This window comes from Phoenix dactylifera, chromosome 16 (genome assembly GCF_009389715.1).
Source record: "Phoenix dactylifera cultivar Barhee BC4 chromosome 16, palm_55x_up_171113_PBpolish2nd_filt_p, whole genome shotgun sequence".
Classification (NCBI taxonomy): domain Eukaryota; kingdom Viridiplantae; phylum Streptophyta; class Magnoliopsida; order Arecales; family Arecaceae; genus Phoenix; species Phoenix dactylifera.
This window is the reverse complement of record NC_052407.1, coordinates 3995195-4022672: the sequence shown is the minus strand read 5'-3', so window position 1 is coordinate 4022672 and position 27478 is coordinate 3995195. Positions and strand designations below refer to the sequence as shown.

Below are 27478 nucleotides of genomic sequence, written 5' to 3'. Positions count from 1 at the left end.
GATCATGCCCTATTAAACACCCACTAACATGCTCTCCCCCACCCAAAATGCTTGAGATGCCTCAAATTATACACAAAAGATTTACCTGAGCCTGTGCTAACGTCAAAAAAATTGACAACTTCAAAATCAACTCCCGTGTTTGGTAATACATTCATGAGTTGCAACAGCTCTCTCTCGCCACTTGGTACAAGAAATGTTCATGTGCACTTAATGGAAACCCGTAGCATTACTAGTCTTTTTTCTTTTTGGTAAATTAGCATTACCGGTCTTTATGATGCAACAATGGGCATGAGTGATTGCGTATTATTGATGTCATTAATAGTTTTTCCCTCTTCTCCTGCCAAAAAACAACAGAGACATTTCTTATTTTGCCTGTCTCTAATAACCATGTAGTTAAAAAATTAAAACGGAAAACCAAGGATGACCGTTGGCAGACACAGCCACCACTCAAGGAACAGGTGCTTTGCTAACCAAGGGGCAAAGCACAGGATGACACTGCTCGAAATCAAAATCTCATATTTCGACAAGTTTCAGTTGTCTCCATACAAAATTAAAATCTTGCACTCTGGCATTGGGAATGATGTATGCACTCATCAATCATTCGCTATTTGGGCATAAACAACAAAAATAATGCATTGCGAGCTTTTAAGAGGAATTTTCATGCGCTGTAAATATAAGGATGGAAAAACTAGTTCGCAGCTTAAATATTGGGCTGCCATAGCAACAAAACCTTCTCTTTTTTTTTTTTTTGGAGAAAAGCTCTAAGAACAAACTTAAATCTTCGTCTTGCATTCTGAAAAATATGGCTGATTGTCCTCGAATCAGTGAGCAAGTTATATTTCCATGGTATTTTGAAGGTATTAATAGAATCTAAAACATGTAATATATTAGTTACCAGTGCTTGCATGGTCAGAATCTTGTATTTCTGAAGTATTTAAGAAATTTAAAAAAGTCTCTCTGTCTTTGAAGTGCTAGAGTTGGTGCTTGTTCATGGAATTATATGTTGTTTCCTTATGCATTTACATTAGATAAAGTGCCATTCTATTAATTTTAATGCACACTTTACATACAACAAGAGCATTCAGATGGTTTCATCTGAACAATAATTGCATTGAAAATTCAACAACATCAATGAAGATGGCACATGAAAAAAAAATAATTTATTAGCATTCTTCAACGGTCTTTTAAGTGCAGAAAAGATCAAAACAAATGGTATTTCAGCAATTCTACCATTACGTGCAAATCTCTCCAACACACCCCATGTATATTAACACACTGCCCTTGCAGGTGTAATTTCCTCATGCTGGAAGTATGGCCATTTTTGTAATTAACTATCATAGGCAATAGAAAATTTGCTTCTCAAGCTAACCTTTTTGCTAGAATATGATGTGCATGATATTCATACTAGGAAAAACTTTGGACGAAAGGTTGAAGATAGAAAACATTGGTGATGGAATGTCTCATCCAGGAGCTTCTCACGCTGTGCGCCTGGACCAACCTTATTTGTGTTTATAAAAATATTAACAATGGAAAAAAGAAATTATCAATAGCTTGCAGCACAACAATGGAACATTCATATCTCAGGTGACCCTTCTCTTCACTAAACTATGGCGTTCATGTGCATCATTTTCCACAGCACACTAGACCAAGAGCAGGCACATTGTGGTAAGTTACCATGCCTCAGCACAGAGAAGGCCAAAATTTGAAATATTTGTCAAGGGATTGCAGCCTTCAAAGACCTTGTGAAGGTTTCTAGCTCCTTCAATCCTTCTTCAGGTGATTTGGCCTCACCAAGAAGCCTCACTATTGCACTACCAACAATCACGCCATCTGCTCCCCATCCAGCTACCTATTATATACATGAACTAGTAAGCTATAGAATAATCAAGAGTTTCTAAAATCAGAGTGGCAAAGAACTGGATGTAAATAAAGTTTCTTCCATCAAATATCTGACCTGCTTCACATGCTCTGGTGTCGATATGCCAAAGCCAACTGCAACAGGTTTTGTTGTTGCCTGTAAACAATGAGAAAACATTTGTCATTTAAATGAGATAAAAGCAAAGAATATCGAACAATACAGAAACTATCAGGATCTCACTACATGGCATAACTATACTGTCAAGCTATCCAAAGGCAACACAATACTGATTTACACTTCTAGCTGAAACTGTCAGTACGCAGTCTCATCATAATTGTCTTCTATGATTTGACTTATTTTCTCTCTCTCTCTCTCTCTCTAAAAGCAGACATAGTATCTGAATAAAAGTTAATGTAATGAAGTATAAACCATCTATAAAACTTAGATCAAAACTTCATGTATTTCACTCTGGTAAACTGCAAATTCTTCATGGCAAGAATCCTAGATTTTCTATTCAGTGTCCATGAATCAGCAGTTCAAGAATAGCTGTTTGGAATGAAAATCATTTCCAGGTATCGGTGCACTGATTGAACCCATGTATGATCAGCACTCAGGATTTAGCACCTGAACATGTAGAGATACCAAAATAAAAGATCTTCTGTTATATTGTTATTTGCCAAAGGGAAGAGAAAAAATCTTGGTTGACATGTCAAAAAGAATATTAGTATAACTCAAGAGGTTTTTGCCTTGTCCCGCACTGGTGGGAAGAACTAAGAAATGGGATCAGGGAAGAGACTGAGTGTTCTGTAGGCTGGTTTAGGAAAGGCTGCTTATTTTTCAATGCCGAGATCTTCAGAAGGAATTCATCTAAAAATTGATTACTAGTACCCAAAATTCTCAGCATTGCAAAACTGGGGGCATTCCTTGATCCCATCCTCTTCTCTCTCTAGGCACTCATCATATTCAGCCCTTCCTGCCCATGTGGATTATACTACACAAATACAGGAGCCAGGCATCCTGACCAGGTATAAAATAAATACAATGCAACATTTTGAGACCATCAACTTCAAGTGTGAGAATAGCCTTAAGTACAACAAGAGAAAAATTCAAAGCATATATGGCACTACTTCAAGAGCCATTGACAAAGCAAAACAAAAATAGCTTTAGATAAATTTCAACTTGCCACACACACACACACACATAGAGAGGGAGAGAGAGATGCTAGGACATACAGTTGGAGCCATTCTTATATTTCAGACTATAAAATAAATTATGGAGCAAATATCAAGCATTACAAGAACACTGGCAGACGCATAATAACAAAATGGACAAAAGAATAGATTATTAGAGTTATATACACAGGTCACTGCTTTAAATTTCAAGATTGATTTGGCCTAGGGTAATAGGGTAATTAATCTTTCACTATCTGATAAATTAAATGCATTAAACTTTCCTCTTCAATCGGAGACCTGCCATCAACAGCACAATACCACCATCTCTAACCACAGAATCAGTTGACTGACTGTAAAGTTACCAAGTACTCAGGAAATCATAAATCGAAACAGGGCGTTACCAGAACAATCCATACAAAAACTGCCAACAAACATATCAAGTAAAATATATTTGCAAGCACCAGAATCATGACCCTTCCCAACCTAAAATATGTATGCGCTCATACCAGAGTATTAGGATTCGCTAATAATATTAAATTACAAGCTCATGCATTCCTACAAAAAGAATTACATTAGAAGACTATGACAGGTCTAAAAACCAAAGGTGATCACTAAAGTGCAGTGCTTTGAAATGCAGTGCATAGGGCCACATATACAGCCACATATGTGAATGCGATATCCCTGCACCACACTGCCTATATGCATTCAGGATATGTGGTCATATCACATATAAGCCGAAAAAAGCAGCTTACTTGGCGCGTGGCTCATTAGCATTATGTGGTTGCATAAACGAACCACCTAGCATCATGGAGCCAAAAACGTGCCCCACTCTTACATGGGCAAGTGCAGATGAAGCATGTTCAAACTAATGGTCAGGTCGAATGTCAGTTACAATTACGTTATAACTATCACTATTATTATTAATTACTATATAGCAAGCACTAATTATTAATTATTGCTGTTATTAATATTGATATCAGGGCCGGCCCGAGCCTTAGGCGACTGAGGCGGTCGCCTAAGGCCCCGGGAGGCTGACCAAAAGGAAGCAAAGGCCCCATATAAACGGGATCAGGAGTTGGCTACGAATCTTCCCCCCTCCATCGGTGGAGAGTTTACTGGCCTGCAGAGGGGCAATTTGGAAGTTGGGGGCAGTAGTTTTGTTTTGGGTGGGGGGGGGGGGAGGGAGAGAGAGAGGAGGGATTTGGTTGGCTTGATAGACGCCTGAAGCCACTCTTACCTTTCATCCCTTCTCTTTTTTGGTTTTGGTCTTGGTTTCCTTCCCTCACATTACTCCTGATCCAGCTGGGCCATCCGGAAGAAAGATAGGGGGATTGGAGATGGACGTCTTGGAGGGTGGAGATTCTTTTAGTTTTCTCCTCTCGGTTTCTTCTCCCCTCTTGGGTGGTAGAGAGAGAAAAGGAGGGAGGGGGTTGAATGGCTGCTGTGCCGTGATGTTGCAGTTGCTGCTTGGGTACTCACTTGAAGGGGAGATGGTGGGATGGGACTTTTATTAATTTGATGGAGTGAATTTCCCATAATGACCCTACTTTCCCTTATTGAGAGGTTTCTTTATGGACAAATTCTTTTCTTTACCTTGACCATGAAGTGCCATGAGATGACCTTTTCCTATCCGACTCTTGCTTGACATGGTAAACAGTATTGCCAAGTATTATCTCAGTTATTTAATCAGTTTCATGGTCCTTCATTTAGAATAATTACTTTTATGTGCTTCCATTCAAGAATTATATTAAATTGAAAAGGCTTCTTGTCTATCTTTGTTAGATTCATGGTTGAAATAGTGTACTTGATAGCTATCTATTTTCATATATTTTTTTAAGTATTTTATATTTATTAAAAAAATTATTATTAAAAAAAATTATTATTAAAAAAAAAGGCCTCATTCATTGGATTCGCCTTAGGCCCCAGAATGTATTGAGCCGTCCCTGATTGATATTAACTATCCAGAACAGTATCCCTAACATTATTGTTATTTTCATTGTACTTAATATATTTTATTAATTTTATATTGTAAAAAAAATACTAACCACGTATATATACAGCCCACATACCACATGTTCTGCAGTCCCTTGACCACCCAAATACTGGGGTCACTTTTTAATACCCTATTGAAATGAGAATAAACAAATTTAAAGAATACTCAACATCGCATGCTGTATTTACTAACATGAAGGCTATATTTGGTCACTTTAGCAAAAGATTGATTGTTTTGCAATAATGAAGGAAATGGAAATTAGGGTGACAAACCTCTTTAATATCTTGTAGGAGAGATTGAACGTGTGAACTTACAGATGAACGGGCACCCGTAACTCCAACAGAGCTCACCTACATAAAAAATATATAACAAGCCCAATCACTAGAAATTTAAATGAGTGCAAGAGTTATTTGAAATAGCACAAAAACAAGTGGAGATCTAAACTAAGATAATTAATAAGCAGTGGTACCATTTCAGCAGCATAAAACAATCTTACTTTGAGCAATCAATATATCATGGGTGGCAGGATAAAGGCTAGAAACTTCAGCAGTGGGCAAAGAACTGAGCAATAATTATATAACAAATTGATAATGACCATGATTTCATCAGGAAAATTTAAACAACCAATAAACATACATAATTTCCAATTATTTAGGTGAAAAGGATTGAAAATTCTGCATCATTGGTCCAAATGTTTAACAAGGCTGAAAGGAGGTTGTAACATTAATTACCTCAAGATTATCCTGTCTGATAGATTTGAAATGTAAAGACTTGATGGGTCCATACATTTCATGATCACTAGGCCATTGGTGATCGGTATGAAAAAATGATCCTATGGCATCAGACAATGGTGGCTTAACATGTCGGAGTAAACCAATATCACATGCAATACATGATCATTGTAGAATCAGCAGGGTATCCGCCCTCTACACAGCCAATACAGGAAGACTGGTATACCACTGAATCAGTCAAAATGGGCCCTTTTTGCCCCTTATTGGGGCATCAACCCTCTACAGCACAGCACACCTTTTCTTGGCACAATTATATTGAGGCCCATACCATCCCTGTTTCAATGATCTAGCATATCAGCCAACCATTGATATTGGATCAATAGTCAAGATTTGAATCCTTGGTGGAATCTAATGCATGATTCCATGTTGCCTCCACTGCTCTCTCTCTCTCTCTCTCTCACACACACTCTCTATCTATCCATATAACTATCTTATTTATCTATTTATGCATGTTATGTAATACAGATAGATATTCATGTATATATAAGAAATGTGAGCACCATGTGGATTGCTCCATGGATCATATCACTTTATAGTCCATCAGCCTGCTTTTTGTTAGATGACTTTGGCATGTAGCCTTTTATAGGAATGGATACATAAAGGTCAATAAATCTTTCTAACCTCAAACAGTTGGTGCAAAATACTGATACTTGCTTGGTGGCATGTGGCCAAGGTTGTAACACACACTTAGTTTGCACTCACTACGAGAGATGACCAAACCAAATTATTTGTTTCATCTTGTGCAATTAACGGCACTTAAACTCCACAAAACACAAACACACAAGGCACACGCAACTAAAAATGGAAAAGGTTTGTCAGCAAGTTAACATGCACTGAAAGAAAAGATCAGAGTTTAAGTGCACAAACGCTAGATTCTGATGTCGGGTGAAATGTCAGGCGAAGGGTTCATAACTTCATACCTAAAATGTTACGACAATGCTTGTTGGTTGTGTACCTGCATGCATGCACAGGTCGCAGCTTTTGTATGGACAATTAAAATAAAATGATCTTAGGACTCCAGAAAGTTAGTGATATAAGAAAACAAAAGAGGGCAGATTATTCATACAATCTGTATCAGTTTTTTTTTCTTGTAACAGATTTTTTCCATATGGAGTTGCAAGGACTTTGCAGGGAGAGCATTAGAGGAGATATATGGTGATGCACTAACACCTGACTCAAACAATCCTAAAACTGCAACAAGATAAGCTAATGTTGAAATAATTAACAATTAAAGGGCTTCCTTGGACGGTAAAATGAGGCTAAAGAAAAGAGGGGGAAGAACACATGGAAACCTAATAATGATACAGCAATGATTAATATGAAATATCAAAAGATAAATAACCTCTTCAAGGTAGAAGAAATTGCATTTGCCTTTTCTAGATTTTTCTGTGTGGTGCTTGGTGGGTGGTGGTTTTGGTGAAGTGTGATTTTGTGTAATTCAACATCAAAATGTCTATTAAATGGATCAAAAGAACTAGAAGCATATTTCAACCCGTCTAAAAAATCAACTTACGAGATATACATATCCTTCTGAAGCTTCTACAATGGCTTTCATTCTTTTTGTTGGAGTGGTGGGCGTAGTAAGAAGCACCTATGTTGTGATGAAGATAATGAAAAGAGAGAACAATTTGAAAAAGGAAGCAAGGTTAGTTCTTTAACAAGATGAGCATTCAATTTACCAATAAAGTAAATCATCAATTCATACAGTAACACGAACTTTTAGATTCAAAATATCTTTAATAAACGTTAAAGACTCTTGTTCCTTGCACACATAATTATAATCAAATAAGCAAGAGAACATGGAATTACCCAAGCATGCCATAAAGTTGTAAAATATAGTCAACAATTGGCGAAGTTGATAAAAGATTTGGACCTTAACACATACTCTAGCCAGTAAGATCACCGAGAAAACATTGTAAGTAGTGTTGACCTCAATGGATTGATTTTGATGATAACAAAATATTTAAGTAGTTACTAATGTGTTTAAATTGAAAGAAAAATAAAGAATTGCAAGATCACTTGAGCCGAGTATTATTGAGAAGGCTCGAGAGTCATCTCCACATGGTTTGGAGTCGTCTCTAGAGAGTTTGAAATAGCTGGTCTAACAAGGAGCTATCTCCGACCAGAGTGGAGTCGTCTCCAGTGAATGGAGATTAACTGCGAAATCATACAAACCATCTCCAAGTCTAGAAGCCGACTGGCACAAGGAAGGAGTCGTCTCCTAGGTTCGGGAATAATTGAAAAGTTATATAATCAGGAGCGATAAGTATGCTGCAACCACTGCCGCCTTTGAAGCTCATCAAGATGAATATAAATCACTTTCCCAACAGATGACCACGATTGGATGATAGCACATCCATCACACGAGAGTAGCATGACTTATAACAATATTGTGAAAACATCAACTTGCTTGACAAAACTTCAATTCATTATAGAGGATGTACCTAGTTACCTTGAATTTTATTATTTTAAAGTCCTAATTTAGCATAAAGTTGCATATGAAGACAAAATCCAAACACATAGATGTAGCTAAAAATGAGATAAAAGAGGGACTTACTAAGTCAACATTATGTTTAACAGCTTCATTCCTTAAAATTTCAGTCTCCTCTAAAGGAACATCAGGCACCACAAGTCCTGCAAATTGGTATGAGTCACTAATGAATCACCAAAGAAATTATAGCAGAAGGTAGCATCAGCAATCATCTTGATGATTACATCAACAAAAAATTACAATACACTAAGAAAGTTAACAAAACAAATAAATAATCAAGAACTGAAATTTTTTAAACAAAGGCATGCATTAAACATAATATTCTTAAAGAGATAACAGCAAGAAAAAAAATAGTTTGTTAAATAACACATAGATCATTATGTGGAATTGCCATGTATCGGCATAAAGGATTCACCAGTCAGAAGAAAACTAAAGAGGTCCCACCGTACAGTTTTTGGTGATCTTGCTCAGTTTCAAGCAAATTGTTGGATTTAGTTTTCACTATTATAATTTTGGATAAAACTAGTATGTATGTTGCGTTTATTCTTCCAACACTAATTTCTTAACCAATTGCATATAGATCTGATCATTTTTTGAGTGGTTCACCCAAAGTCTTTCCTGATTTTAATAATGAATTATTGGGAAATGCACACTTCTGAATGCTTGACAAATCGGCATTAAAATCATGAATTACAATTAGCTTCCCTTATATTTGTCAAATTTAATTCCCTATGTTGGATTATTTTCCACTTACTCCAGAATTGTAAAGCGTGGGTCATTTCTTGTCAAATCAAATCACTTCTTTGTAATAATACTTGTAAGCAACAACTGAAATTCCCATGTTCCAGCATTTGCAATGGAAGATTGGTAGACAATTCACTGATGTATATAAACCAGCTTTAAAAAAAAAAATGAAATACTAGGATGCCCTGTATTACAAGGACACTTACAGTTTTTAGGAATTTTGGAATGTTTGGGATGTTGATCTTATTGGATATTTCAATCAAGGATTAAATCCCTGAACTAGAAATCATCCCAGTCCAGACCCAGGTTGGTACGATATTGAGATGAATCTAAACAGCCATATGCAAGAACAAAGAGAAAAAACAAAAGACAAAAATGAATACATAAAGAGTTGGTGTCCCAAATGTCAAGCCTTCCCAAGCCATCTTCATCCATCCCATCCAAGACAGATCAAGGTGGATGGAGATGACTCAATCTGGACAGACTCAAGGTCCCAAATGCATTGTAGGACCCGGTCTCTCTCCAGCCTGATATAGTACTTCAAGGCTGCAAATGAACCAAGACATTCATGAACAGCTTGAGCTTGGTTAAACAACAACCTCACATTAGCTTGTTTGATTCTTAATAGCAGGAAACTTCTACCTAGGGCAACATACCCGCTTCACAAACTCCCCAAAATCTCGAATATGCAACCGCTTCCTAAGCACTTCAGAACTTAAACATGTTTCTGGAATACCCTCTTTCTCTATCTGCTCCCTCACCCACTCTCGTTTCTGGCAACTAGGATCTCATTATAAAACAAGCCAAGCTCATGCCTCATTTCAGGCTCAACTCATAGACAAGCAAAGCTTGGACAAACTCTAGGCTTGCAGAAAACAGAAGCTCAGCTGCTTGAGATTGGCTCAATAAATAGGTTTGTTCAAAGCTCATTAAAACAAAACCAAACTTGAACTTGGAGTAAACCTTGGCTCAACCTTGAATACCACTTCACAAAAAAGCCAAGCATGAGCAGCAGAGAAATGGGCTCAGACATGGCTCATTTGCAGCTTTAGGCATGTGGGATTCAAAGCCAGATATACACTATCCTTAAGTGGTCCATATAACATGCCAACCATAAATGTATCTAGACCTAACTCGATATAACATTTATGTATATAATTCTATATAACATTGCTAATTGGTTCATACATCTGCATCATGAGAAACTTAAAGATTAACCATACGAAATTTCAGCTAAGATCTACATATACCTCAACTATAGAGACGATATATGCTATATTCGGGTTAATAAAGGGCTATATTCACAGTGTTCATTACATGCAACTCTTTTTTGTTACACTAAGTTCTGGTGCTGTATGCTATGTTGGGGTAAATAAAGGGTTATATTCCTAGTTTCCTTGTACACAACTCTTTTCTGCTACACTCAGTTCCAGTGCTGTAAGATGGGGATTCTCAGTTAGAAGTTCCCAATCCATGCATTAAATATCGACCCTCTCAGGGTGTGATTTCTAGGAAAAGCCTACTATATTAATTAAATGAACTTTGAATCCCTTCTCTCTCTTCTGCATGTTTTACTCATCTAGGAGGGTCGATATCATGGATTTGTTAATACGCAGTAGTAAATTTTCTATTATGATTTTTCCAATTAAATGACAGCAAATCACTCCCAATATTATATTGTTCTAGTCTCCTTTTTTATTATTGCTAATTCTCTTCATTTTCATTTTTTTATTGAATTTTATCTTATTTCTTAACTTCCTTTGCAGTTTCATAATTAATCAAACATTTCAGCCCTTTGCAAACATTTACATGCCTAGTCTAGACATGGCACCTTCATTTGACCAATTGTTGGATCAACAATTTTTCAAGGCTTCATGATGCTGCAATGACCACTTCTTTCTCTGCGATAAATAGAAGGATGAACAACAAAACCGAAAGTTTTCAAGATTCCAGAGGCCAATGTATCAAGTCCCAAAGCAAAACTAACACACTGGTCATTTGAGTTAAATACATTTGAAGAACCCAACAATATTAAAGATATAGCCAAAAGAAACGAAAGGAGGGAGGGCAACTCAAAAAGAGCAGGAGAAGCCCTTTTAATTTTACATCTACGTGAAATGCAAGGTAACTTTGTTTAATGCCCTAAAATGGATGTTTTTTAATAACATAGAAGTTTCAGTCTTACAGTCCTCCAAACTAACATAAAGAAAATAGGATCTAAATTTAAAAATAACAATACATAACATAGCATGTAGAAAAACAATTTATGATATTCTCTATCATATGTTCATATTATTAACTTAACCAAGAGCATGTAACAGTTAACCAATGATCTGAGACTTGATAACATAAAAAAGTATGTAGTTTAAAAGAAAAGTCTCACCATACAGGACCATTAACTTAATATAGTTGCTCGGATCAAAATTCACACTGCAAAACACTATTAAATGTGTTCAATCATATGATACGTCCACTCACCATGTACGCCAACATTTTCTATCATAGACATGAACTCTTCGACTCCACGCTTTAGTATTGGATTGTAATATGTAAATAGAGCGATTGGGCAAGATAGTTGAGGTACCACCTGCTCAGACAGTATAAATAGCACAACTTGAGAACCTATCATATAAATAGCAACAAGTTCCACAATGTCAACAAGTCAATCTGCAAATCTATTGAAAGCAATCACCTATTATAACTGACACCATGTTTAAAAAAAAATGCCGAAACAAAACGGTATAGCCAGCATCATGACCAACATTGACCAATATGTACTGTCCACATATATTTGTATTTTGTGCATACCAATGGTGCTATACCAACCACATGGTGTGTACCGATAGTCTTTTTTCCCGAAGCTCTCAGTTTCGATACGTACCATCAGTGCAGGTATTGTACCAGAACGCACCGTTCCGATGAAAAAAAGGTATTGGGTTCAATACAGGTATTCTAAACCTTGACTAACACCATACAAAAAATATGAACGAAAATTTGCAATTTGGCATGGTAACAAACACTAGTACCTTCCTCAATTTTGAAATAAAGAAGAATTGGATCATATGCATGCACTTGATTCTTGTCAAACTTGAAACTCTAGTTATAGTCAAGATGCAGAGTTAATCTACTTAACAAACATGAGTTCCACTTTATGGGAAGTGAAATTCCTCCATTGCCTATAGGCACACAATTTCAGAGTCAAATTAGGAGATTTTAAGCCATTTCTAGGGGGGGTAAACTAGAGATTCTAGTAAGCATAAAAGAAGTCGAGGAATAAAGTGTCAAGGGCTAAAAGTTGTCTTGACTTATGAAGTTCTATTCATGTAGAGTTGAATTGCGCTTTTCTGGTTCCATATGTCACGTTTAACATCCATATTGGATTTGTAAATGTTGGTTATAAGAATAGCATACTCAGGGTGAAATTGATCGTCATATATCTCTCCTTGGTGGATTGCAGGGCTACTTGTTAGGTCGACTCCCATTACTTTCTATACTTCAATCCTACGGTGCTGGTCTCTATTTTTGTTCATTATCCTCATCTCCTTCATATTAATATGTTCAGATATTATCTGAAGTACTCATTCATGGTTACCATCTTTTGAAACATATCATATATGGATGGCTAACGAAAAGTTGTATACACCAAAATTAACTGATAGGAGTTATCTTAGCTATAATCTTTGACTTACATTTATCATGACATGGCCAATATGAAATGCCTCCCTAAGCTTTTGTTAATTTTAAAAAAGATCCTAGTAGTTAAAAAAAAACTCTCGTATCCTCCTAGTTTGAAAGCCATCAAGAGCATAAAGGTCGTGCTAGTTGACCAGTTTTGACTACAAACAAGTGGCACCCATCAAATCATGGAGATGGAGGTAATCGAGAACATTTATCTACTAACAAAACAATTGAGAGTCCTAGAATATTGTTATTGAATATTCAATATGCACATACACACATGTCAAGTTAGAAAATCATTAAAAATCACATCCAATCATGTTTATCTTATGATAATGAACCAAAACATTATGTCCCTTGTAAAATCTTTAATAGCAAAAGTTTACAACTCGCTTGCATATACATATCTCCGGCTTAGAATTTTCCCATTATTATTTTGTTTTGCATGTTCTCTATTTTTGATTACTTACATTACTTGCCAACGAAATAAAATGTAGGTCTTTTTCTCTCTCCTGAACTAACTAAATCCCTCATTGTTGACTTTTCGAACATTAGTAATATTAGGATTTGGCAAATATATGCGTTGAAATGTTTATGCACAGAGTCTACATTCTGGCAAACATATGCACATTTGTCATATATATGTGATAGATAGAGAGGTATTTTATCAAAAGAGTAGTTCTTAGGATAGCCATACCTCCTTTAACATGGATATAACTGCATCAAAGTTGTTTCCTTTTGCTAGGGCACGTGTCGCAGCAGCCTAAAAATAACACAAATATGAAAAACCATGAAATGTTCGACAGTAAAATTGTGACGGGAAAGGTATTAATAGGAAAACCTGGATAACAGGTCCATCTGCTAAAGGATCAGAGTAGGGCATGCCCAATTCTATCAAGTCCGAACCACAAGAATCAAGGACTTTCAATGCTTCTGAAGTTGTTGACAAATCAGGATCACCAGCAGTCAAGAAAGGTATAAATGCAACCTAAAGCATTGGAGACAAATAGCAGTTAGAAGCCAAGTAAAAAGGACAAGCAGATTCCTAGCAAATTAAAGCTGTTTTCCCATAATCCTAGAGCAGCAAGTCTTTGGGGAAAAAGAGAAAGAAAGAACAAAAGAAAGAAAAGTTACAATGAAAACAACAGCTTTTTGCAAGGTCAACTAATGAATGCACCCATCCTTTGAAAATTGGCATTTATAGATCATATTAGCCACAAAAATGCATAAAATAAGTATATATTAGATCAATTCAATCCCAAGTTAATATGCAGGTGTGGCAAAGTGAGACTTAAATTTTTGAACCAAGAGATATTGGTATTACACATGATTGACCTACATGCGTTGTGCTCTGAACTATTTTGTTTTCCGTATGTTTTTATTATTCGAATCTGACCTTAGATGAATGCAAACATAGAGCAACTGCTACATTTATTAAAATTTCGAATCCACTCCATATCTTCCATTAGTTTCTACTTAAGATAAGTGGAATCAAAGCACAAGATCATTGTCACAGGCATTGACAATCAACTTCTGACATCTAGAAGCCCTTTGCTGACAACCACTACTGGATCAGTTGCCCCAGATCATCCATCTACCTCATCCACTCAAGCCAAATTGATCTTAAAGTCTTTAAGGAGATAATCCTCAGCAATTGATAGCAGAATAATAAGGTCAGATCCAATTGACCAGTATTCAGTTCCCACTTACTGGACATTGATCTATCTCAAGGTACCACTTCAGTTCGACTAGGTGAAACAATAAGGGGAGGGAAGGGGAAGACAAAGGTCAAAAAATAAGACGAGAAGAAATAGACATGCTACCAGTGATAGCAGAAAACTGAAATTTTCAGCAACATATTAGAGATGTTCATTGTATTAGCTGCATTTCATATATAGGTTCCCCTTAGGTGCATGCATAGCCTCTTTAGTATTTCACATTTATTCCAAGTGTATAAATCATGCTATTCCTCTTGTCATATGGCATTTGAGAAAAGGAATGACATCCCAAGTGCTGCGTGGTTGATTAGAAGAGACACTTAGTAATATTTTACCTGTTGAACTCATGCAATAGCTTGAAACTAGCAGCCCATTTATCACCAGCAACCAAAAAGGCATCAAATTTTAATCAAATGATAGGGCTTTATTCAAATATTGTGAGTCCAAATCTGAGGTTTGATTGGACCAGGATTTAGACCTTTCTAATATACATATATAATATTTCCATATAGAGTCAAGCGAACCATATTTCAACATATTTATACATCTTCCGCAGTTCCTTATTAGCACTCATTTTGAGAACAAAACAATTAGTAACTGAGAGAAATTTAATAAATAATCAGCCATTTCAGAGTAAAGAAATCTAGAAATTGTGGCAGGGGTGCTTCCATTTCAAATTTTCAAGAGTATCAATACCCCTGAACCCTTCAATGTTCCATAACATGGTATAAAGCTTCTTTGCACTTTTGTCACACCATGAAGCATCACCTTCGCATATTGGCCAACGAAACCTCATGCAACTTATAGGCAATGTTTCCCTTCCATGGAAGTATTTGATGCATAGAAATCTCTAAGCACTTTAATTAACAAGATAGCTTATGTTAGTCTTGGATGTTCGCATCCCTGCTCATGTGGTAATGAACAACTCAATCATGAAACATTAATAATGGAGAAAGATCTAGAGATGAATTTCCTAGTAATTTGTGCCCCTATGAACTAGAAAAGACGAGTTCTCCACACTATAAATTGGCCAATCTTTTGACATTAATCATAAGTACTCACATTTCATATCAGCAAATAGCACGTCCAGCAACACAAATTTGCTTAGTATAATCAAATATCAAAGAAATAACCAGTACTAATCCTTTAATATGGGGTTCTATGTGAGACTTTTAATTTGCCTTTGGTTCCATCTCTATCTTCTTTTTTTTCAAGAAATTGAGGATTCATATAAATTATCATAGAAAAAATAATGAACAAAGGCATGCATCCACTATCAGTATATGCTTTTTACATTATGTTTTTAAACATCCAGATTATTTAATAAGCAATCATGTTTCTAAGTACGACTGAATAATTCTCCTAAACAGTCTAATCCATCCTTGTTTATGCATGTATGAGTGCATAAACTTGTAAGCCGGTAATTTTGAAACCAAGCAGGTGCAGATGAATGCATGCATGAATGTATTTGAGTATGTTTTGCATATGTGTGCATAAAGGTCTATGGATGAGAATATGGATATGCATAAGTGTATAATCAGAAACATACAAAAAGATTCTCAAATCTCACATTGATAGGATTTATCAACATTGGCACACCAGATACCTAGGGCAAATGGACAGTTTGCTCTTTGCACTAGAACCAAGTTTTCAGATGAAATGGCATCTAACTGTAAAAAAAATTATCTAATGGCAAATACTACCGGACACTATTTCGATAAAACAACCATAGACACCGAGACTTACCACAACTATCTCAGATTAGTTTTACGAATCCTTCTTTTCCCATCATTCTTAACAAGACTATATCTAATGTCATTGCAGCTGTCATGATTAAGCCTTATCTCAAATTAACGAATAATTAAAAAAACAATGCATGAGAAAACAAGTATTTTATGACTAAAAATAAGCACTAAACCTCGAAACAAAATGAATAGGACTAGACGGTAAAGATGAAAATGCTTCAATAAAAATTTGATCATAAAATTTAATCAGAATGGTAGTAATTTTTCTAGAAATTATGAATAATTGGAGTAGTCCTGGTATAATTTCCTATAAGTAATGTCTTTTAATTATTTCCTATAAGTCGTGGTATAATAAAAATTTAATAAATTAATGGGAATAACTGTTGCCACCACCAATCTGTGGGTAATGTAAAACAAAAGTGAAAACAATTAAGAGACCAAAAAAGACTGCTCATCTGCTTCAAGAATGAATTCCTAAGACATGCATCAGCTCTCTTACTTTCTAATCCTAATGCTTGATATCTCACGTCCCATGTAGAGTTGCTGGACAGACCAATTATTAAGCTCATAATTACTCAATAAAGTCGGGAAAAAGACTAATCTCCTTAAACAGATTTCAATATATGCATCAAAAAAGAAAATGGAAGGGGCAATAGAAAAAAAAAGATATGAGAAAATACTAAGAGAATGGGAAAACCCAGTGCATGTTCAGTTGTTTCAGTTTCCAGTCAAAACCATTGCACAAAAAATCCACATCTAGCTCTCAGAAAAGAAAAGGAAGGAATATGCTGAGAAGTAAAAGATAAACTTTAGCTCCACAAAAAACATGAAATGGCTGGACATAACGAATGTATAATATAACAAACAATGAACAATATAGACAGAATAGACAAAAACCCGATGACAGGATGCAATTAACAGATTTGAGAAAGCCTTTCAAACAAAAGGGAAAGAAAATATATTCAGTTGCTGGCCTCTTCTTATAGAAAAGGATTGCTTTTTAACACTACATTCAGCCATAACAACATATATTTGACGAACAATATTCAGCTGAAAGGATAACGTATTTTCAATTACGTGAATGGATGCAACTTCAAATTGGAATAAAAAATTCATAAAGAATGCAAATAAAGGAAAACCCATAAAACAGAAACAGGAAGCAGCAACAAGGTGACAGAATAAATCAGAAAATATAGAATGGGAATGCAAGACAAGCAGCAAGTAGATGATAGATGAAATCGACAAATTTAGGATCACAATGTATGCCAGACCTCTCCAAGATTTGATTTTTACTCCACCAAACAGCAAAAGAACAAGATCACAACAAGCCTAGCTAATATTCTTGGTACAAAAGGCATATAAATGATGAGCGAAAGAAATGGAATACAGCAACAAAGGAAGAAAAGGAAGAAAAATAAAACACATGTTGCGCTAAAAGGAGCGCAATTTTTAAATTAGAAGAACAGATGCTGAAAAAACACATGAAACACAATGAAAGAAAAATCCACGACATCACGAATCTACAAAATTTGGTGCACCGATGCTAATCAAACTTTTACTCTCCATGATTTTATTTTCAATCCGTCAAACAACAAAAGAACTAGATTATGTCGAACTCAGAGCCAAATTCAGTGATAAAACCAAGAAAATAATCAATAAAACGCAATCCACCGACAAAAGAAAGAAAAAACAGAACAAATGCAAAACAATTCACACGGAAACGCCGCCGCTTACTTTTCCTTGATCCCTCAAGCGGGAGAAGGTCTCGGAGATCCCGAGAGACGGGGTGACGCTGAGAGAAGCCCTGGGAGAGAAGGATTTGGAGGGAGAGACGAGCTTGAAGGAGGGCCGAGGGAGAGACACGCTGCGGGATTTGGTCGAGGGGAGAAAAGAGAAGGAAACTTTGGCGGCAAGGGACATTGTCTCCGATTTTCAGACCAGAAACGGCTTAAAAGTTCAAACGTTGCTCCGTGCAAATGGGATTTCTGCCTTCTGGCGCTTTGTTCTCTGGGCTCTGACAGGGTTATGCACTTATGCTTTTTACGTGTAGCCATCGCGCATGAATCCATAATACGCTCTCTAATGTTACCTAAAAACATTGCTACGGTGATTTAAAATTTTCCTCTAAATACAAAACCTTGCCCAGATTCAAGAATGAAGAGTTCTAAATAGATAACCAGATAATACCACCAAATTAGATTTTTAGTAATTAAATTAAAACCTATGTCTTTTATCTTTCCCTCCTAATAATCATAACATAAAGGGCTACCTAAATATGGAATCCAAATTTGATAACTCCTGGTCATGAGATGGTGCAACATAAGTGGTGGGGTTAATCCGGACATATGGCATCTGGCCTTCTTGATTTGGATGAAGAAAGGCGAAAAGAAAAAGAAAAAGAAAGGAAGAAAAGAAAGAAGTGGATGAAGTGATAAAAAAAAAAAAGAAGAAAAAGACAAAAGAAATAAAGAAAGGTAAGGGGAAAAAAAAAGAGGAAAGGAGGAAGAAAAGAAAGAAAGAAGAACAAGAACGAAAAAACAAAAACAAAAAAGAAAAGGAAAGAAGAAGGAGAGAGAGATGGAGAGTACTTACGAGGCCCTTGACTAGGATGCCACTAGAATGAGGTGGGACAATGGCGTGTCCCATTCCATGTACCGGGACATCCTCGTTCTGCAAGCTTTAAAACATTGATAAAGATAATTTTAATATGAAGATAAATTGATTTCATTAATAGGCCAAAAATTCTCTTTTCTAATTCCATCCACTTATTTCTACTAGACGATTATCAAATGGTATGATAACCATTCACTCTCAACAGCTACAACCCACGTCTCATCTCTAATTATGGCAGTTTCGAAAATTGTTGCTAGTTGCTCTTCGCTACTTGCGTTTATTTAAGGCTACAAATGGATCAGGTTGACTTGTGACCCGACCCAAACCGACCTACTTAGATCTAATCTAGATTCGATTTAAGAATTCATAGGGTTGGGTCGGGTTTCAAATAGGACATGTTCCATATTCCTTGTTGGATCTGGATTTATTGAGTTTCGACTCGACCTAACTTAACCTAACCAAACTCAATTGTTATCTAGGTCTAATTTGGATCGCTGACCTATTACCCGACCTAATCCAAACTCAGTTTACTTGTTAACTCGAGGTGGGGGGTGTTAAGGCATTAAGCCAGTCTCTACTCTACTCTCTCGATTAGTCCCAACTCTCAAATTCCTGTTCAATCTCCCTTCGTTTGAAACCCTTGACCCTCTTCCTCCACAATCCACGGCATTCAAGTGATCCTGCCATCCCTCGCTCTTGATCTCACGACAGTCCCCTCCCTCGCTCTTGATCTCCATAGCCTAAAATCAAGCGTTGATGCATGAACCTCTTGTTTGATGTTGAGGTGGTTGGTGGAGGTTTAAATTTTAAAAGCTTGCTTGTACTGTATGTATGAGTGTTGTTTGAGATGGTGGCTGTATGCACGTGAGAAGCAGCACATATAGTTGATATATGAACCTCCTGTTTTGGTTGGTGCACTCGCTCTGTTTATCCAAGAGAGCAACAAATGAATGATGTTTCAGATTCAGGCAAGGTTTGCCAAATACTAGTCTTGAATTTGAAGATAGTTTAATGGCCAGGCATAATGTGACCTTAATGTTACTTTAGAGGCAAGGTCTACCAAATGCTAGTCTTAAATTTGAAGATAGTTTAATGGTCAGGCATAATATGACCTTAATGTTACTTTAGAGGTCATACCCTTCTCATTATGAACAAGGGTTCAAAATTCAAGTTTTGGAGTGATGTTATCCCTAAAATTTCATTCCGAACAATTATATTATGGAGGACTTCCTGGTAGATTTATATATGGGTGGGGCTCCCAATAGGATTCCCACCTATTCCTTATAGCATTTTCTTAGGTGTATAGAAAAGCTTTTGTTGGCATGTTTATAGGCCCATCGACACTTAAGTTTTATGTATGCCATGTACAGGAAGAGACGTGTATAAGGTTAAATTGCATCAAATTTTTCAAAAGAGAAATAAGAAAACTTTACTCTAAATCCTATAGCATAAGGAAACAATATGCATCCATCTAGTAGAAAGATCCTATTACCTATAATCTCAAATTTATCACTTACAATCAGAAATAGAGGCAATTAGTTCCTAACACACTTATCCAGTCTAAAGAGATATTCATATCTTATGATGAAGCCAAGATTTTCTTCTGTATAGATATACATTTAACTCTTTCACTTTAGAACTCTATGCGTGACCCGGACCAGACCTGAATTTTTTTAGTTGTTATATATGGACTCAATTCGATCCAAATAACACGTGTTGGATCAAAAATTATGGTCATGGATCTGACCTAACCTGACCTAATATTTTATTAGGTTAGGTTTGAGTCTAACATTAACAAAAAAACCATGTCAGGTCGAGGTTACTCATGGCTCGGTCTAACGCGACCTATTTGCACCCCTACATTTATCATAACGATCATAACCTGTATCGTCTGTCAAATTGATTATCATACTTGACCAACCTCAATCTTGTTGGAATGTTTTCATTGAGCTTGCACTACAATAATTCACCATGGTTTTCTTTCTTTAAATGGCCTATAGTATGATCTCATTATAAAGGCATCTTTAAACTGAGTTGGTTGGCTGCCCCTACACCATATTTGTTTGCTTTGGCCTATCAAGCATCCTTTTCTTTCACCAATCCTTTGGGCGACCATATGTTACAAAAGTTTTAGATCCTCATTCAAGACTTGGAATCACTTTTTCAGATTCTATTATACAATCGCATGTGTACGATGATCACCAGGTATCAAGATATGGTGTAAACAATGTTGATTAAGAGGATGATGGGATATAGCAGACACCACATCTACAATAATAAATACTGCACCCAGAAGTTTGAAATACTTACGCCCATTGGAGTTCCTTCCCTTCTGAGGCACATGATCAAATAGAATTGTCACGCCCCAGATCCAGAACATAATTTGTCATGCCTCAGATCCAAAGCATGACATGGCCATACCGAGGGGTACAACCCAAGATAACACGAAGCAACATTATATTTAGTTTTCAAATCCATCTCAAAAATAATATAATCAATAGGAATCCAATTTCATTATCTATTAAATAAAACCAAATTGGTTCAAAGCGTCTAAATTCAAACATAAAAACCAAACCCATAATCTTTACTATTCAAAAAATCACTAACTGCAATTTCGTAATTAACTGAAGAATTAAAATTCTATTCTGCTATATAGATCGCCAAGCTTACTAGCACGAACTCTAAACCCGAACCATCCTTCGTTCCTATCGACCCTATTCGCCTGGTGAGAGAAAAATAAAAGTAAAGGTATATGAGCAACAACTCAATAAGTAAACCTTTCACTATCTTACCGGATCAAGCATAAATTTTTTATATCAATGCATCATTTAAAAAAAATAATAGATATTCTAAATAAATATTTCATAATACAATATAATAAAATAAATCATTAAGCAAATCATGCATGAACAAAATCATCCATATTTCACAGTTCCAAATTTATTTTACAAATACATAAATCATTCTTCTGCCATTTAGTCATATTATAGTTCAAAATATTATTCATAGATATTCGTGCTACGATCACTTTATATCCATGATAGTGTTGGAATTTGTATCCTAAATGTCAATCGTCAGCATATTGATGATTGAATTTTGTAAATGAATTGACAAATTAATAAAGTGTTATTTGGCATTATTCATCATTTCATCTTCAAATGAACTCTTATATGATGAAGTCCTTAGGACTTATGTTATGATAAAGGAGGATTTATCTTTGAGTCCTTAAACTTGTTTGCGACGAAATGATATGTTGTTACTAGGACGACAACATTATCGAGATTAGGTCGTTGTGTGACATATACGTTGGTTGTCCTCTTAACCAAGGAGTGTGGAGACACTGGTATGCCACACAAGTGAAGTGTAGAAGTACATTTCACTAAACGTGACCAATTCCGGAACGCTCTACTGTCGAGAGATGTTCCGAGTGGATATGGGTATAAGTTTGGCCCTCTGACCTGAGACCGCAACCTGTGACTAGCAAGCAACTCACTGTACTTTGGTACCGGACTACCTGAATTTCTAATTCAGTGACGGAAGGTCACCGGGTGCAGTCAAGTACTTGCGTAGTCAGTTGTGAGTCAAGATGGAATTGACCCCTCCTGAAAATAGGAGATAATGTCTTGTGATTAATTTAGCAAAACCTTGGCCAGGATAATCCCAGTGAGGAGTCACGGGATATCTAAAGTTAATCACATAATGGATGTACTAATTATAGGGTTGACAGTGAGCTCTAAGTCATCCTGGCATTAGGAGTCAAAGGGATTGAATTATACAGTAACCATAGTTCAGAGTTCCAGAATATTTGCTTCGCATATATTCGACCTATCCGGACGTCGGGTACCATTGCTAGATGGTCACATCGATTAGTGTAGAAAATTGTTCCTATACTACCGGCTTAGGTTCGAACCTATGAGGTCACACGCATAGAAGATTCCTGATTGATCAAGAAAGCTGATGAATGATTAAGAATCATTCAGGGGTAATTTGGTCAATTTGATTGGCAAATTATCTTATAAAATAATTAAAGTAATTATTGAAGGATTAATTAGTAATTAAATTACTAATAAACTCAATTTGATTGAGTAATTGTGCTAAGGATGAGCCAAATTGAATTGGATTCAAGTTTGGGCTCAATCAGGGTTTTGACCTGATTGGATTAGGTCAGAACCAAAAAGGACTTAAGCTGATCAAATTAATTTTAAATTAATTTGTTCTTAATTGGAGATTGACCTAATTGAATTAGGTCCAACACAAAGTAATAATTCAATTTGATTGAGTTTGCATGAGCCAAAATTGAATTGGATTCAATTTGAGCTCAATCAAGGTCTGACCTGATTAGATTGGGTTCAACCAAATTGCTTTGTTTTAATTCGGGTTTGACCAAATTTGATTAGGTGCAACCCAAGGGGATTAGGCTCAGATGATGTGGCAATTATTGGTGACATGGAATTGGATTTCATGATTTTTAAATAAACCAAAATTATTGCATGGCACATGGACCCATTGCTTGACATATGGCGACATTGTTTGTTATTTGAATTTAAATTCAAACATTAAGCAATGTGTTAAATGATTTTAATCACTCAAACCATCAGCCAAGGTGGCGTCTGAGTTTTTGAATGGATTAAATTCGAATTTCAAGAGGTGATTTCGAAATTATGAAGTGTTTTACCTTGCCGCATGGATTTCAAATTCCTTCCCTCTTGCACATGTATTTAAAATTTGAATTTAAATCAGATTTGGTTGAGATCTGATTTGGGTTGTTCCTATTTCTTTGCATGTGCCAACTAAAAGAGGTTTTCTGAAAATAAATTTCGAATTTTGAATGAAAATTCGGAGGCCATTAAAAGGGGTCAAACATGGGCACCAAAAACACATCCATTGCAGCCTTCTTCCTCACCCGCCTCCTCCTCCTCTTCTTCTCCATTTTAGATAGGGTTTTCAGGGTGAATATCTAGAAGATTCAAGATCAGATCTGAGTCGTCTACTTTTCTTACAAACCTCATCTCTATCTGCTTCAAGACGATTGATCAAGAGTTGATTGAATCCCGGCGGGCAGATTTCAGCTTTCAAGTGTTCTGCAGCTGCTAGCACTGTTGCGGAAGAAGATCCTTCAGGACTTCGCGTGTACTTCTCGTAGAGGCCATTCGTGTGCGTGGCTGCGAAGTCAAGAATCAGATTCACAACTTTCATCCATCATAAAAGGTATTAATCTAGCATTAATCATTTATTATGGTGTCAAGGTCTAGGTCCAATTCCCCGAGGTTTTACCCTCTTTTGGGGCTCCTCACGGAGATATCTCCAGAATCCATTCGATGGATATTCGGAGATTAATTGGAATAGAGTTCTTAAGTTTCAGATCTGATAGTTAATCATGCATAAAAGTTTTAGCATAATTGTTTAAACGATTCCGGCATAATCCTATATGTTCTTAAGGTGCTGATTTCTAGATTTGATCTTGTAAGCATGCATGAATTAAATTGTTTGATTCGGTTTTTCCGCTGCGTTTTAAAACTTAAAAAGAACTACGTATGGCTTGATCCCCCTTATGAAGGGGTACGTAGGCAACCCGATCAGGTTCAGCCATGGTTTTCAAAAAAAAAAAAAAAAAATTCAGCATGCTAAACACCGAAGAACCTAGGATTCACTTTCAGATAGAGCCCGTGCTCGTAATTGACATAGATTCATGTTCGTATGCTAACTTTATACTCGTTGGTAGGGCCAATGTTCGTATGGATGCTAACTCTAGAGTGTCGACTTTTTCAATTGAATGGATCATACCTAGCCATTTGAGAGCCTTTAGAAAGCTTATATCTTTTTTTTAAAATATATAAATAAATAGATAAAAAATACAAAATGGCATGATTCGATTCATATTTCATAACAAAGCTATTTTTATTAAAACATTCATAATAAGGTACGATTTTCATAACACATATGTTGATCCATAATTTTAAGAAAAGCATGATATTTCCACAAGCAGATTTTATGCACAGAAGACATTAGCATAAGGAGTGCAAGATCTATTGACAAGTTCGAAAACTAGTAAGGAGTATAAGATTTACTTACCTCTTTCATCTTAGGACGTCAAACTTTACTAGACGATTTAGTTAACCCTATTAAAAATATTAAAAGCGAGAATAATTTCTAGTCGAATTAAAATAAATAAGAAAGAAGACGGTTGGTCGGATGACAGAGTTCGGCAGTTCCGAGTGGGTCAGGCCTAAGTAGTTCGATCAATAAATCATAAGGCACGAACTTGATCAGGGCCAAGGTTAATCAACATGGTTCATCAATGGGGATTTCAGGGACATTCAACAGGATTGGGTGATCGGTTCAGTTAGCAGCCCAAGCACCAGGGCGGAACAAAGGCCCTTTACAAGGGTCATCTTGGATTCGTAGATCAGGTCAACAAGACCCAATGCTGGGTTCCTTAGATCTTCTAGAGAGAGCAGAGGGAGGAGAGAGCAAGTAGAGAGAAGGGAGAAAATAAGAGAGAAAGAGAGGGATGGTTCTCTCTCTCCTCTTCTACTTCTTTGCTTCTTTCTTCTTCTTCTTTTCTTTTCCTTTTTCTCTTTCTTCCTCGGCAAAATAGAAGAGAAAGAGGACGACTAGTGGCTGTGATCGTGTGGTCTAGCAAGGCGATGGTAGCGGACAGCAGAGGGCAGCCGGCAACGGCCAACATAGAGCAGTCAACGGTAGTCGGTGGCCAGCCGAATTCAACCCAAAATAGAGTCGAACTAGGGAGTCTATGACCCAATTAATACCAAGCACCTGTCGGCTTGCCGGTAGCTGGAACTCCAGCAACTGGTCAGGGGTAACGGCCGAAAGCCCCGGGGACTAACGCTGGTGACGGCGATAGTTGGAAAAGGGGTAGGACTGGTAAAAACAGGAGAGGTGGAATTTGGCCAATTTTTGATGAATTTCTCCATTGACGGCGGTGGTTTATGGCCTTGGAAGAAAGAGAGGACAAAGAGGAAAAAGGTTGGAGATGCTTCTCTATTTTTAGATTGGGCTTATCAATGACTTCTTAAGAATTTACGCATATTTGTGCGCTACCTCTATCGATGATAATGTTGCAGATACATATATAGGTACTAAATTGGTGTGGGTATACACATAATTTGATATTTTGTGAAGATATACATGCAAAAGAATAATTTATAAGGGTATATATGTAAATAGTAAATTTGCGAGGGTATTCACATAATTTTAGATATTTATAAATGTATATATTAAAAATATCCCTAAGATTATATTAAGAATTTGATTTAAATATTTATTTAAAAACACATTCATTTACAAGTTCATCCTTTAATATAAATACTTCACATCTCTCCTAGATTCTCCATATGTTAAGGTTATTTTGGATAATGACTATAACCTTTCATCAAATCCAAGGGACATTAGAGTATTCCTAACATGAAATGAAAACTTCTGATTCATCCAAATTAATTATGAAAATTAAAAACCTAAGATCTTTATCTTCATGTTGGCTGATGGTTTCATAAGCAGTAAGAATTTTTGATCTCTTCATCTTTTCTAGCTTATATACTATTTTTCTTTTCCATTAATTATTTACCCTCAAAATGCTGATCAAACACTCAGGTGGAGAAACTAACCTCATGGAATGCAATAACTATATGTTCGATATTTCTATTTTCAGTACTATAATTTTAATATTAATGCCCCAGGTACTATACTAGTAGCATAAAATGCAAGTTTTTGACAACAACCATCAGCTAATTAGCATAGAATTGTAGCCAACATATGTTGATATGTTCATATATTTGTGAATTTAGAAACAATTAATGGTGTTATGTGATAAGTGTTGTCATGTCCAATCTTTTAAAGCTATAAGTGGTGGCCACTTAGGGACAGTGGTACCAAGTGACAGGCATGGAAGGTGCTTCCATTTACTTTGTTAACTTGTCTAAGGCCTCTATTCAGCTATTTGGCTCCACGAAACACTCGATGCATGATAGAAAAACTACGAGTTTGTCTACCTGCTTTGCAATTTGCCTCCTGCATTTGATAGAAAAACTGTAAGTTGTTTTAGTTTTCTCAGTAACAAGAAAACGCAAGTGGTCTGTACAACCGATTTATACATTTAGTGAATTAGACAAGCTTTCATGCACATTCTTCTCTTTTTCTATTTCTTAAGCAGTAGCAAAGACATTTTGTTAACCAACAATAATTAACAGTGGCAAGAACTGCTCTCAGAAACAAATGTCGCCAAATTTCACAAATTGTTGTTCAGCTCCCATTATCAATTCAAAACCCGTAAAGATCATTCCCTAGAGTTCAGTAAGACTAGTCGAGGTAAATTCTCCAAGAATTGTTTACTCTGAGATCTGAAAAACGCATAAGGCCCTATGCTATGCGGGAGCTTTATAAATCTATGGTTTTAAAGCATTATGTTGCCCTGATTGTTTAGCTGCCATTTTCAACAAACAAAGATTAAACTCAAAGAAGAGAAAAAAATAATGAAATTATTTTTGGTGATTTTACCGAATAATAAACGCAATATCACTATTTGTATAATATAACAGCCTAAAATAGCAAGTGATGGTTGACAATTATGAAGCATGGACGTGGATAAAGGACTACTAAAAGCCTTCATGGTAAATCTTCAAAATATAGAGTATTGCATGGCTGGAATATGGGAAAAA

General features: G+C 36.2%; 1 protein-coding gene across 2 annotated transcripts; it reads right to left on the bottom strand.

The window, feature by feature from the left end:
* Positions 1 to 1347: 1347 nt before the first annotated feature.
* LOC103699111 (tryptophan synthase alpha chain-like) lies at positions 1348 to 18837 on the bottom strand. Of its 2 annotated transcripts, none has more exons than XM_039114292.1 (9): positions 18783 to 18837; positions 13569 to 13715; positions 13425 to 13490; positions 11528 to 11636; positions 8372 to 8448; positions 7328 to 7405; positions 5296 to 5373; positions 1955 to 2014; positions 1348 to 1849 (listed from the first exon to the last, which is right to left on the bottom strand). In XM_039114292.1, the coding sequence occupies exons 1-9, from the start codon at positions 18834 to 18836 to the stop codon at positions 1715 to 1717; spliced, it is 804 nt and encodes a 267-aa protein (XP_038970220.1). In that variant the 5' UTR covers position 18837; the 3' UTR covers positions 1348 to 1714. The 2 variants fall into 2 exon arrangements, with proteins under 2 accessions (XP_038970220.1, XP_038970219.1); XM_039114291.1 differs by lacking the exon at positions 18783 to 18837 and adding an exon at positions 17925 to 18515.
* Positions 18838 to 27478: the final 8641 nt, after the last annotated feature.

Bases quoted from the DNA above. Each gene is read 5' to 3' on its own strand.
- LOC103699111 (XM_039114291.1), bottom strand. From the start codon at position 18,110: ATGTCCCTTGCCGCCAAAGTTTCCTTCTCTTTTCTCCCCTCGACCAAA. The intron at 13,716-17,924 runs GTAAGCGGCGGC...CCAATGCTTTAG, and splicing joins GCTTGAGGGATCAAGGAAAA to GTTGCATTTATACCTTTCTT. The intron at 5,374-7,327 runs GTAAGTTGATTT...TTTTTTATGTAG, and splicing joins CAGAAGGATATGTATATCTC to GTGAGCTCTGTTGGAGTTAC.